At 42.1% G+C, this 13,583-nt stretch overlaps 2 protein-coding genes across 4 annotated transcripts; one reads left to right on the forward strand and one right to left on the reverse strand.

The window, feature by feature from the left end:
* The first annotated feature begins 1,865 nt into the window (after window positions 1–1,865).
* On the forward strand, window positions 1,866–10,566 carry LOC109853566 (bone morphogenetic protein receptor type-1B). 2 transcript variants are annotated; one of them, XM_020425799.1, is made up of 4 exons: window positions 1,866–2,027; window positions 8,356–9,361; window positions 9,467–9,782; window positions 9,869–10,566. In XM_020425799.1, the coding sequence occupies exons 1-4, from the start codon at window positions 1,934–1,936 to the stop codon at window positions 10,001–10,003; spliced, it is 1,551 nt and encodes a 516-aa protein (XP_020281388.1). In that variant the 5' UTR covers window positions 1,866–1,933; the 3' UTR covers window positions 10,004–10,566. The 2 variants fall into 2 exon arrangements, with proteins under 2 accessions (XP_020281388.1, XP_020281387.1); XM_020425798.1 differs by lacking the exon at window positions 1,866–2,027 and adding an exon at window positions 6,070–6,775.
* A 922-nt stretch (window positions 10,567–11,488) lies between these two features.
* LOC109853571 (leptin receptor overlapping transcript-like 1) lies at window positions 11,489–13,578 on the reverse strand. Of its 2 annotated transcripts, none has more exons than XM_020425808.1 (5): window positions 13,458–13,578; window positions 12,652–12,726; window positions 12,363–12,561; window positions 12,134–12,283; window positions 11,489–11,899 (listed from the first exon to the last, which is right to left on the reverse strand). In XM_020425808.1, exons 2-4 carry the CDS (start codon window positions 12,690–12,692, stop codon window positions 12,170–12,172), a joined length of 354 nt encoding a protein of 117 aa, XP_020281397.1. In that variant the 5' UTR covers window positions 12,693–12,726; window positions 13,458–13,578; the 3' UTR covers window positions 11,489–11,899; window positions 12,134–12,169. The 2 variants fall into 2 exon arrangements, with proteins under 2 accessions (XP_020281397.1, XP_020281398.1); XM_020425809.1 differs by lacking the exon at window positions 13,458–13,578 and adding an exon at window positions 12,865–12,926.
* Between the last annotated feature and the right edge of the window lie 5 nt (window positions 13,579–13,583).

Genomic DNA, 13,583 nt, shown 5'->3' on the forward strand with positions numbered 1-13,583 from the left:
AGAAAAAGGCCATTTATCCATTGCGAAATATTTTTTTTCTGCTTTTGTGTAGAGTATCTCTAGCTTCTACAAATTTATTAATTATTTAATGAGACGAAATTGGTATTGATTGTATATTATAATGTAGTATCTAATTACTTAACAAAGATTCTTATCAATATATTTTTCAAAAGATTGTCGAGTTGATAAAAAAAATCATATTAAAACTAAAGGTTAGGTCGATAGTTTTCAAATATCAAGACTTTAGTAGCGTGTCTTTAAAAACGTGACTAAAGTCATATGCGGCAAGAAGAGGAAAAACACTTACTCTTGCATAAATCTTTGCGCTTTCGTTGAGCCAGAAGTGGTGTTACACGTTTGATCGTTAAGTCGCCTTTAGAAGGCAATAAAAAAAGCAAAGTCAGCTCTTCCGGAAGCGTGAAACATTACCATTCCGGCAATCTTGGGGACGCCGCCGACAATTAGCCGGTAATCTGATATCGATAATACTGCTATATTCACACGTAGTTGGCGAGGCAAGCCAGAGGCCGTGAAAAAAAGAAATAAAAGAGATCCGCGTGTTGTTGCAGACACTGGAAACCGCGCTTTAGTGGCGTTGCTTCGCGTTCGCCACTCGCAGCGTGGCGCGCAACCCCCGTAGCGCTTCAATCGCTCTTCTCTTCCGAAGAGACCGTTGGCCAAAAATTATTAAGGTAAGTAATCTCAGCGTAATTGCTTTTTTCTTTGGCAAATCCGAGGACATGGACTCGCGCGCGCGCGCGCGCGAAAAAAAAAAAGAAGAAAAAGAAATCAAGTGCAACAGGTACACAAATTAATTAAAACGCGGATCTTGTTTTTCCAGTCTCTCTCCACGAAACTAGTTCGCGCACTTGGCGTTCCCGATCGAATTCGCAATTAAAGACACTCCATTCGGAGCGACGCAAATGTCGCTCGACTCAAGGGGGGAAGAGGACAAGGAAAATACAGAGAAAGGTACGTGATCCCACGGATCAAGACGGAGGGGAGGAGGAAAACGAGATTCTAGATTCTAGCCGGGTTCTGGATTCTGTCGGTGACGCGTCGCGCATAGACATTTGCGCCTTTCCGAGGAACAACGCGACCCTTCCTGGCTCCGAAGCGTCGAGAGGCGAGTATATAGCGCGCGATCCCTGTCGAGAATGAGAGAGAGAGAGAGAGAGAAAGAGAGAATCTCTCCGGAGAGATTCTCTCCGCACGGTGCCCCATCGGCGGCATAATGGCGCCCACGGGGCGCCGTCGTGCTCTTCTTCGCTGACAACAACAACCAAGACCAGACGCGTACGCCAGACAGGCAGATTACGCCAAATTTGTACTGAGACGTAGAACACAAAATATCTAACGTTTTATCTGAAAACGTCAGTGTGTCAGAAACACTGAAATCTGTTGAGCGTCGAGATGATCTTTGACACTTCGCGATCTGGAAAAATGGTTTTTGTTTACAACAGATAAATGTTTGACTCATGTTTGTGTATTTACGCTAAAAAAAGAAAAAAAAAACAAATTGACTTCTTCTACACGAGAGGATTCTTTTAATCACGTTTTAAACAATTCTGATTCTCATATCTATATATTATTTGCAGGAAAAATATCTTTCGGCGCTACCCTCGATGATTAATTTTCTCGCAACAATATCGCGCGCGAAAATCGAACCAAACACACTCGGGGCGAAGAGGTTTTCTCGGTACGGGTCTGAGCTCCGGCCCCAGCATCACCATCTCGCTCGCTCTCACGCAAACTGATTGTTGTTCTCTCTTGCAGAGTCGAGGATTCACGAAACGCCAATCCCACCGCTGCAAAGTCGCCCCCTACCTAGACGAAGACGACCGAGGTACGAGCGGCCTGCGCCTTGCGGCGCGTTGCGGAGAGCCCTACGTCACAGTGAAGTATGTGCTCCCGAGAGTCCCGAGTGTAGAAAATGGCTGCGCTCGCCGCTACGACGGATCAGCGCGGATGTAAATATGGCCTGTCGCTTGTCGGACTGGGAGTGTTTGTCGCGAGATTTATCGACGGTGAGTACGGAGTCGGTTACCCCGCGTGTGCGTGTCACCGCGTTGTGTGTTTACCCTCCTGGTCCTGAACGGGACGCGTCGTTGTTCTCCATCTGAAGGTTCATCACCACCACCGGGCCATTCGCGCGCGCGAGAATCGATTAAATGCGGGCGAACTCTCGCAAACAAGCGAGAGAACGACCACGCTTTCAGTTTCTCTCTCTCTCTCTCTCTTTCTCTCCCTGTCTCTGTGTTCGCCTTCTGCCACGCAGATGTGTGTTGTAATCCAACGACGATCACGCTGTTGTTTCGTTCGCTCCGTCCCATTTTCTTCGTCTTCTTCTCTCCGTCACGGACTGACGTTCCGTTCCGCGTACTCTCGTCGTCAATCTTCCTGGTCGCGGTCGAACCGACGAGCGATCGCGTGCGCTTTTCGCTCCGAGGGATCGTTGCCCCGGCGCGCCCTCAATTGCACCGCAAGGCTTTTTGCTCCGATCTTCGAGAAAGAAGCCACCCCCTTCGTTCTTGAAGAAGCGTGCGACAACACAAACCGACGGTTTCCTCCGCGCGATACTTCTGCTGCTGCTGGTGCTGCTGCTGCGCGCACACAACCGTCATGCTCCAGTGTACGTATCGCGTGGTGTCGTGTTTTCCTTGAGATTCCTCTCGACAGCGCGCCGTACAAATTTCCTTTAACGTCTTCTTCGCGTTTTTCTTTTTCTCCGCCTCGTGGGTTGCATTTTGCAACGTGAGTTCTAAGTTAATTTTAGTTCTTCGTTAAGTCAAGCTTTATCAAATCCGATGGATATTTTTATCTTCGCTATAGATACTTTTGCATTGATCAAAGCGCAAATTTTGCTTCTACTTTTCTCTGCGACCTTGTGTGTCATTTTAAACAAAACGTGCAATCCCGATTGTAACTGAAAAACGCATTATCCGCGATAAGATTGCGATTTACAAATCGGTATTGAAACAATCGATAGGACCTTCGCCGATTGTTTTTTTCTTTTTTTTTTTTCTTTTTTATGCGACGCAAGACGCGCCTCTCGTTCCGTGCGTTTTCACGGAAGGAATTCCTGTGTGCCGCGCTCGGGAAAGCATGCGACTGTTCTTTTTTACGTCCGCCGAGACGAGAACGTCGGAAGACGTGACGGAAAGAGAGAGAAACGGAGAGAAACGGAGATGAGAAGAGGTTTAGCCTCCTCTGGTCGAGGTTAGAGACTGAAATACCAGCGATGTGCTGAGAATCCGCGCGCAGCTTCGCGTCGGCTCGAGAGACGAGAGTTCCGTTTCTCTCGCCGACCCGCGATTTTTTCCATTTTTCTTTTTATTTCCTTTTTTTCACTCTTTTGCGGCTTATTTGTCTCTCTTTCTCTCTCGATCACGGGTTTGGTCCAGTCTCAAACGCTTACGCGCGATGATACTGGACCAACGACCAACTGATTGCCGCGCGCGATTCGATATCGAGACGCAATGACGTAGCCGATGACACCAGACTTTAACCCTTTCAAACGCGGCGATGTTACGACACTCAGCTGTCAACTTTTTAATGAGCGTTTTTTTTTTTTTTCTCAATCCGCACGGTGCGACGCACTTGACCGACGTAAACTCGCGGTTGATGCGAAAGAGAGTCTCAATTGAATCATTCGCTTCATCGGCAAAATGTTCGCTGCAAAAGTCAGTGTTGAATCGGTAGAATTTTCACAAAGTTTTTTTTTCGTTTTCCGTCAAGGAATTTGTTTTCTAAGTCGCAATAAAAATAGCGACCAGATCTCAATGTTGTTGCGCGTTTGCGTCACGCGCGTTCTCCAAGTGTCACAATCAAGATTCGAAACGATCGATTCGGTTCGATCGTTAAACGCGTCGTATATTTCAACTCCGTATATTTCACACTGACGTCAAATCAGATCTCCTCGATGTGTTTCAGCAATCCGCAATCGGACTGTAAACGCGCGGGGCTCTACAACGCGGAGCTCTATCTGTTTGACGTGTACAGGAAATTGAGACTGTTCACGTCGCTTTCGACACACGATGCTCGAAATACGTCAAAGGATTTTATTAGACGTCGTTTTTCGTCAGCTGGAGACACTCTCTTTCTCTCGCCGTCTCCTCACGCCGTAAACGTAATCTCAACGTGCGCGCTCTTGCGTTGAAAACGCGGCGAAAAAAACGCTCTGTTTTTTCTCTTCCTCTTGTCACACGCCGCTTCTTTGATCTTCCTTTCTCTCCTTTATCACGCACGTCTATATGACGCGCGTTTTTTCTTCTCCCGCGCGAGAATCGCGCAAGGACATCGCGCGTGCGACATGGCGTATGGATGACGAATAAGGCTTGAATAATACGGCGTCTTTTTCTATGTAACGCGCAAGAAGTACATCCGGAATGCGGGATAAAAATACGTTCTCGTGGTTCGTGGAAATGCAAGCAACGCGTTTTGTCTCTTTTTTTTTTTTTTCAGTAATTCCGGATGCGCGTTTATTCGCCGTTATCGGAAGGAATTGTAGACCTCGGGGAATTTGAAATATCTGTTCTGAGATGAAAAAAACAAAAAAACCCCAACACCACCGCTCGCTCGAGTAACAAAACGCATCTCCCGCGGTGATGAGAACGCTGTGACGAATTGCGCCGATAATTCAAGTCTGACGTAAAAATCGCCACGAATTTTCGTTCCCCCCCGAGGTCTGCGTGGCGAAAACGCTCGTTATTTTTATTCGCGGCGAATTGGCCGTGTACAGCCATCTATAAATAGTTTAGATAAACTATTCGTTTAGACAAACTATTCGATTGAGATCTTAATGGATTGTCATTTTGAGTCTTTTTTTTTTTGTCAAAAGATTTTCCAACGATTACAGAAATTTTTTAAACAAAAAAATGCCATTTCCAAATTGTGTCACTTATCGCGCATCTCATCTTTTCAGACTCATCTATTTTTCAAAGATCTCGTGGCGGATGCTGTTTCACGAGGAGATAGAGAGAGAGAAAGACATTGGAGGTGTTGGTTCAGTCACGGCGACGGATTTCCCGCTCGAAATCACAACCGAGCGCGCAACACGGGATAGGATTACATACACACGGCTGATTGTTCTTCCACGAAAATTACTATCGCGCGCGGTGTGGTGTATCACGCGCGCGCACGTTTGCTGCACCGCTTTCTCGACAATATTATTTGCAGCGCGGTGTTAAGTTTCCTGTGCGACACACAGCGTGCGCGCTTTAAGTTTTCGTCGTCGTCGTCGTCGATCCGAAAATGTTACTCGCTCCGATTGATTTATTGAATTCGCCGAGATTTGACAATCGGCGAAACTTGTAGTTTTTTTTTTTTTTTTGTTCTCGTTTATTCGCGCCCATCGCGGGCGCACTCGAGCGAGCGATTGGGAAACGTGCGATGACATTATCAGTGTTGACTTGTAAAACAATTGATTACGCGATAAGAAAGAATGACCCTATGTTACACCTGATTCTTGTACAAATTTGAGACTTGAATTCGAGAGATAATTCGGTGTTATTTACCCAACTGATTTTTCTATTTTTTACCGGATCCTCATTGGTTCATCGACAAAGTTGCATTCATCCTATTAACGTGTCCGTGTGTGTTCGCGACATTCTGTTTAATTTATTTTATTTCTCTCTCGCGAGAAACAACAAACATCGCGCGGTTTGTTTATTATTGACGATCGACGTTGTTTATTGTTGCGACTTGTTTACTGACGCACTAAAGACGCAAAGCGGCGTCGATCCCCGACCTTGTCGAGAGAGAGAGAGAGAGAGAGGTAGAAAAAGGAACGGGCGTGTTTCTGGAGCAAAGTCGCCGGCAAAGTTCGCGATTTGGCGACTCATAGACGCGCGCGGACGTATCTCGCTGATACTGCTCTTTGCCAAGCTGATAAAGTCCGCGACTAGCTGGCACGTCGTCCCGCGCGCGCGCGCGCGCAACCGATTCATTGAAACCTTCGCGCGCGATTACGGGCGCCGATTGCGTCGTCGTGTGCGAAAGAGTGGCGCGCACGCGAAAACAGATATGCGCGTTACGCCTCTCGGGTCGTGTGATCCGCGTGGCTCGTACGACACGCTCGCGTGTGCATGACAGTTTTCTAAACAGTCCATTAGGACTTTCCCGTCACTGACGAACGGGCCCGATAAGCGAAGCGTCCGCGCGGAGCCGCGATTTTTTAGTTTTTATAAACGCGCGTATTATCGGAAGCGCGCGCGAAACCCGACAAAAGTGATCGCGAACGCTCTACGAAGCTAATAATTTTCTCAAAATGAATTTGAGTCGCGTAAAAGTAGTAATATATATATAAAAAAAAACTCGAATCGATCTCGATCTACGCGGACGAACGTGTTGAGAGATTGTATATATCGATAGATTATCATCGCGTGAACGTGTATATCGTCTGTGTGTAAGAGATTTCCACATCCGCTCTTCTCTCTCAGATAAGATCGTGATATCGCGGTGTAAGCGCCCGGTTTAGAGAGACAGACCGATCGTTTTTATAGATCTACGCGAGTTTCCACACGCACTGCGCGCGCGGTCATTAATCGCGAGCCGCGAGATAGTATTCCAACGACAATCGTGTGAGACACGCGTTGACGTTGGTCGATGTGGAAAAATACTTCTTGTGTGCCAAGCTATTTACGCCTCTCGAGATACGCAAGGATAAGAGCGAATCGGATCACGAATCGACGAATAGATCTTGCTTCGCGTCTCAACCTTGTCCTTGGTCGCTTTTCTTTCTTGAAGGATCAAAGTCGCGACTTTTCTTCTTCGAGTAAGTAGTCGCAAATTCGACGTAGTAGACTTCTTCGCGGAGACTTTAAATAAATAAAAAAACCTGCAATAAATCAAGATGCGATATCGTTTGACTCAAAGTACATAAAAAGAAGAACCGAGTCACTGCCAAGTAGCTCATCCGCAGTTTTTTTTTCTTGCCGTCTCGGTCTCGCGTGTTTCGACAATAAGATCTCGATTTCAAAAATTCTCGGTCTGAACATTATATAAATTAAATTGACCAGCAGCTCTCTGAATCGGTTATCTGTATCCAAAAAGCCGAGAGATAACGCGTGGGGAGATAATAAAAATAAAAAAAAAGAAAAAAAAATCACGCAAGTACGCCGCCTATTTTTTTTTTGTACGAGCGGCTAATGTCGTTTCCGCGTTGTTTCGGAATCGATGTTCGCGAATTAGGAAATCGTCTCCGCGTGACAATTGTCGTACTTGAGAGGGACAAACGCGCGGGAGCAACGGACGCGGAACGCGCGAATCGATCCGTCATCCGGATATTCGTGAGATATAAATAGAGAGCGGTCACCGTAAAATAGACGCGCGCGAGTAATTTCGCGGCGGAAGATAAGCGTCGACTTCTCCGTGACGTTCGCGCGCGTGTCCCTCCCCCTCGATGCGGTTTCAGACCCTCTTCTTCCTCTTTCTCGTTTTTGCTTGCCATCGCGAGCGAGCTTGGCTCGTTAGAAACGTGATACCCCACCTTGTCTGCGTCGAATTCTCCGTTATCGGAGGCGGACGTTTGCAGTTTCGCGAGCTGTCAAATTTAATTTTGAACTTCACAATAACGCGCCAAACAATTACGTTTAGTTTAAATGTTACACATTCGCACGGTATCGATATTTTACAAGCGAAAAGTAGTTTGGTTTTTGAATATTCAGTGTGATTTGCATTTTAACTATAGTTTTTTTTTTTTCTTGAAAATATGCAAAATTAAACGTATATTTTGCATGCAAATGGCGACGAGAGATCATTTTGCGTGATGTTGATCGCGCTTTTATATGCGCGTGCGCGCGAGAGGTTTACAACCGACGAAAGATTTATCGGTCTTTCGCTGGTTTGTATCAACCTGAGACGACCGTCTTTTGCTTTATGAAGGATTTCCGTTTCGGGACGCACCTACCTCTCCTTTCTCCTTGATACACTCCGGCATCTCCGTGGGACGACGGTCGTTCGCCTACACGACACATCTCGCGACTTGCCGAACAACCTCTCGAATCCGCACCTAGTTTCTCCTCCTCTTCCTTCTCCTAAGTCTGCTCTTTGTCTCAATTATCATTGAAATTATTTACCGCACCTCGCAATCGATCATCTGATTCCACTGATGCGTCTTTCTCTTTTTCTTTTCCTCTTCTTGCCGTTCTTCTCCCGAAAGATTTGCTTATAAATAAATTTTATTCTCCGAAGCATCCGAGAATCCAAGAATATTTTGAATGACTAGGCGATTAATATTAGAATCTTGCGTTATTTCTTCTCTTTGTATATATATATATACACACGCACACACACACACGTTCATTGAGACCAGCAACAAATTGTGATCTAATGTCGTGATGTTTTCTCTCACAGTGGTCGGTATTGTTTGCTACTGCGACGGACACTGTCCGGACGGCAGGCAGAATGGCACATGCGAACTACGAGCCGGAGGTCAGTGCTTCAGCGCCGTGGAAGAGGTGTGGGACACCGATTTGGGAGAATTTGTCCCCGAGTACTCGTACGGTTGTTTACCGCCCGATGAAGGAGGTTTCATGCAGTGCAAGGGAAATCTAGTTCCCCATCTGCAAGAAAAGAGCATCACATGTTGCAATTCCACGGCATTGTGCAACAGGGAACAATTTCCCAATATAACGTACAAACCCCGACCTACCGTGTCGCCCAATGCGATCATTAGCGCGTCGGGAGCGCCATTAATTATTTTAATGGTCCTGTTCGTGGTTTTCATGATCATTCTGATAATGGCGGGTTTCATGTACGTCCGATATCGCAGGAAGGAGCGGGGACAGCGTTTGGTGCCGCGCCAGGACACTCTCAAAGCGTTAATGGATCAAAGCAGTGGATCAGGATCCGGACTGCCGCTCCTGGTGCAGCAGACTATTGCGAAACAATTGGCCATGTCGCAGTGTGTAGGAAAAGGGCGTTACGGCGAGGTATGGCTCGCGCGATGGCGAGGCGGAGAAAAGGTCGCGGTGAAAGTCTTCTTCACGTTGGAAGAGAAATCCTGGTTCCGTGAAACGGAAATTTATCAGACGGTGCTTATGAGGCATGACAATATCCTGGGCTTCATCGCCGCTGATATCAAAGGTACCGGCTCGTGGACGCAGATGTTGCTGATCACGGATTATCACGAGAGAGGTTCGTTACACGATTACTTGCAAACAACCATGTTGGATCATCAAGGTCTGCTGGTGATTTGCTTGTCCATCGCGTCTGGCATCGCACACTTGCACACGGAAATCTTTGGTACGCAGGGAAAACCTGCGATAGCTCACAGAGACATCAAAAGCAGAAATATCCTAGTTAAAAGGAACGGAGAGTGTGCCATAGCTGATTTTGGCTTGGCTGTTCGCTACTTCAGGTATGCGAACTCGTAACATTCAGTTTTAAAGCTAAAAGGCGCTAAAAAAAAAAAGTTATTTGTGCCGTGAACATCTCTCTCAATGAGATATTTATTTCTTTACAGTGACAGCGGAAAGATCGACATTGCTCAGAATCCCCGAGTGGGCACACGGCGTTACATGGCGCCGGAAGTGTTGGACGAGACACTGAACACAGCTTCCTTCGACGCATTTAGAATGGCTGACATGTATTCTGTCGGTCTTGTGTTCTGGGAAGCATGCAGAAGATGCGTCACGGGTGGCACGAGCTCAATGGTGGAGCCTTACGCGTTGCCTTATCACGACGTCGTACCAAGCGATCCGGATTTCGAGGACATGCGCCTGGTAGTCTGCGTGAAACGATTGCGTCCAGTTATTCCAACAAGATGGGATAACGATTCGGTGAGAGAAGCAGTTGTTTTTATCTTCCATCTGAGTTATTCTTGTCGGTTACTCAAATCGAATAAAAATTCCTCTTGTTTTTACAGATTCTGTACGCGTTAAGCAAAATCATGTCGGAATGTTGGCACGTGAATCCGCTAGTTCGCTTAACTGCTCTTCGCGTTAAAAAGACACTGTCAAAACTGCATGTCAATAACAGCATCGGCGTCAAGATCGTGTAGGGTCGCTTGATACAATGAAAAACAGAACGGACTCTTTTAAAATTATACAAATAACTTCCTTGTAAATACATCCTCATTGTACATAGAACTGTTGACAGACTGCAACTTGTGAAGACTGATGATTAAGATTTTGTAGATAAATAAGAGCGAATGAGAACGTACGAATGACGAGGTATGCATCAAGGCGTGAATGACTAATCGTAAGAGATGCGAATCTGTTGTGTATATACATATTTGAATTGTGTACACAGAAATATTTTTATATATATAGCGTCTCCTCGATTTTGCGCATTGTCTTTTCATGAGAACGAAATGTCTTCTTATCGAAGAATTTTTTTTCCAAGAAAGGCGCAAGCGTGAGAAATTTGGAGGTTCTATATATACAATTTTTTATATTTATATAAAATGTGTCGCGCGCGCGTTGAAGCCTTAATTTCGATACGTTTTGCCATGTTAATGTTAATTGAATATTATCAACAAAAGCTACTACTTGTATATATATACATAGATATATATATACTTGTATATATACATACATACATATATATATATGTATATATATGTGTATATATACAGAAAAAACAAATTCAGCGTAATAAAATATTTAAAACGTCAAAGAGACGTATGTAAATTTTGTAAATTTTGGAAATCGTGTTTTCACTGTAGCAAAGTTTGAAAATGATCGCAGGAAAATTATGTACATTTACCATCTCCTATGTTACTGGTGAGACCTATTAAACTAAAATCTAACTCATAGAATAGTATTCACATAGTCGTTTCTTACATAATAAGATAGTCCTATTTATACATGCATATATAAAGACTATAAAGACTATGTAGGCCATGAATGTGAACGTTAATGTAAACGAAATATACCTAATACCTAATACGTTGAGATATATATATATAACACATTGTGCGTAACGGCGCGATGTGACAGTCAATCAAAATCTGTTCCAAATGCACTTGCAAAATTCAGAATTACATACGTGTGTGTAATGAAATTATATATATATATAATTAAAAATCTATTTGTAAAATCATAATAAAAAAATAAAATTTGTGATATGAAGATACACACATTAGTACACAATAATAAATTACCTATAATTATTATATTAGGTATCTACATTTATATAATAGTAGTACAAAGATATATGTATAAATATGGAAAATAAGTAGAAAAACTCCGAAGAAAATAAAAGTAGCTAATAAAAATTATTAAATTGTTAAGAATCTTTTATAAATTATAAAAATTATATGTTATATATACTTATACACATAAATATAAGAGATTAATTGCAAATAAACACAACGCCGCATTTTGTTATTTCCTAGAAACTATGTAAGATAGAGAGTGCAATTATAAGTGATGTAATTGAATGACAAATGTGATTTTCATTTAATTGTTTAATGTCATGAAAATAAATTTTCGAGGATACTTGACAGGATAAGTTGAAAATAAATGAAAAAAAAAACTGGAACTTTGTTTTATCATTATTATTATGAAAGAGACTTAGATTAAATAAAAAATATTTTCAACATCATCCTTGCATTGTTACGATTCAGGCTACATCCTGAACATTCTTATATACGAAAAATCTAAAATCATCAAATGCTTTTTCTGGACATCATGTGTGTGTCAATGTCCAATCGTCATTAACAAATAGTGTATAGTATTATCATTGACACGTTCTATTGTTAGTGCACTATAGTATTTTTTTTTTGCAGTATTGATATATATATATATATTAGAGAGAATTTTCACATATATTAAAGTTCATATATTATTACGTGTAACCTGTGTACAATAAGTTCGCAGTAATTTAGAATTAACATATAGCTTTCAGTCAGTGCACTGCATGATTGATTTGTTCCTCTAATCTTGTACAAAATCTGAAATAATTTCAGGCGATACAACAAGAATAGTTCGAAAGTATGTTTGAATAAATCTAACCGTTTTCTTATCAGACAATTTTTTGTTTCGAAAATAAATTATAAGATTTAAAAACCTAGCAATTTTAGTTTACCAAAGTATAATTGATAGAACATTTAATTTTAATAACGTTATGAAAATCGACCTAATACTTTGAAACTAATTTTAAGTTGTTACATTTATATGCTACTCACTTTTCCCAAGACATATAAGTACAATGTAGCAGTGCTTCACCACATATTGTAATCAGTATCATCTTGATCAAAAGTTATGAAAAATCCGACTAGAGTTGAGTATACAACAATATTACCTGCTAACGTCAAGTAGCACGCGCCCCATTGTATCTAGAATTTAAGAATAAAGTGCTCTATACTCTATTACATCAAATAATAAATCCTTCTGATCTTATGATCTATAACATACCACTGGCTCATCTGCCGGAGATCGCGCCAACACAATTGGAAGAGCAAATGATGATACCACAAATCCCATGGTAATAAATATTGCCAATTCTAAACATGGATTACTGGTGCTACCCGAGTCATCTGTGTAACGACGTGCTATTATGGTTGGAATAGGTGCCAATATGTAGAACAGCACTACAAAAAATGGCCACCATACCCTAAAAATTACACAAACCGTGATGTATTACTCTGAAGAAAAATTTACACTTGCAAAACAAAAGAATTATGATTAAGAAATGTGTACTCACTTGTATATTGGTAATGCACAGCCAAGAATTACAAAAGTCATTCCAATGGAACCAGCAAATGCTAGCAATACTAATCTGTAATAAAATTAAGTTTCTATAAAATTTATATAAAAAATTCCTTATTTATTAAATAACAAGAAAGACTCAGATACAAGTTTATAGTTTCGAATTCAAAATTACTTGCAAGTTTTCTTTGTATATACAAATACTTACGCTGTTTTTTTTTTTTTTCAGAGAAACACCATGAAGAGAAATTGACCATGAAATAAAAAAAATTAAACAGTTAATGTCTTCATATTATGCAATAAATGCAACTGTGTATAATATAATACATATATATATAGTTCAAAAACACAGTGGTCTATTTGTAAACATTTTTAAACAACTTTATGGCACATATGTATGTATATATAAATATACGACGTATACTTCGAAGTAATTAGCAGCCATTCAACTGTAAATAATACTTATATTTCTGCAAAACTTATATTTACAAAGCTCTCCTTTTTTAATACAATCATAAGAAGACGCGTGACGTTGTTAATCGAGACGTTTTGTTCCCGCAAACTAACGTTAACAAGAGAATAAATCGCATTATTTTGAAATTAATAAATTATAAAACATCAGAGAGCTCTCACGAAGCTCTCAAGTGTCAAACCAACAATGACAACAACGAAATCGCGAGGTTATGTTTTGATAAGTGAATCCGCGCTTTTCGCGCGAAGTTATTGCGGCGATGACATCTTTCAAAAATTTTACGGGACGGCAAATCACGCGCTGGATAATTCAAGATAACACCGAATAACCTTTTATCCCGGCCATTGCGGATCGATTTGACAGGTGCGTATATTTATCGAACTCTCGCTTCACGTAGACTACGCGTGACGTAAAGTGTGCGGTGAAGGATCGTGCATTGTCCTCGAGAACGGAGA

Source organism: Pseudomyrmex gracilis, unplaced genomic scaffold (assembly GCF_002006095.1).
Source record: "Pseudomyrmex gracilis isolate BER0280 unplaced genomic scaffold, ASM200609v1 scaffold_50, whole genome shotgun sequence".
NCBI classification, from domain to species: Eukaryota; Metazoa; Arthropoda; class Insecta; order Hymenoptera; family Formicidae; genus Pseudomyrmex; species Pseudomyrmex gracilis.

Excerpts from the sequence above, each read along its gene's own strand:
- LOC109853566 (XM_020425798.1), top strand. The coding sequence starts at position 6,607 with ATGTGGAAAAATACTTCTTGTGTGCCAAGCTATTTACGCCTCTCGAGA. Across the intron at positions 9,362-9,466 it reads TTGGCTGTTCGCTACTTCAG|TGACAGCGGAAAGATCGACA; the intron begins GTATGCGAACTC and ends ATTTCTTTACAG. Across the intron at positions 9,783-9,868 it reads CAAGATGGGATAACGATTCG|ATTCTGTACGCGTTAAGCAA; the intron begins GTGAGAGAAGCA and ends TTGTTTTTACAG.
- LOC109853571 (XM_020425808.1), bottom strand. The coding sequence starts at position 12,692 with ATGACTTTTGTAATTCTTGGCTGTGCATTACCAATATACAA. Across the intron at positions 12,562-12,651 it reads TGTGCATTACCAATATACAA|GGTATGGTGGCCATTTTTTG; the intron begins GTGAGTACACAT and ends TGTAATTTTTAG. Across the intron at positions 12,284-12,362 it reads CTCCGGCAGATGAGCCAGTG|ATACAATGGGGCGCGTGCTA; the intron begins GTATGTTATAGA and ends CTTAAATTCTAG.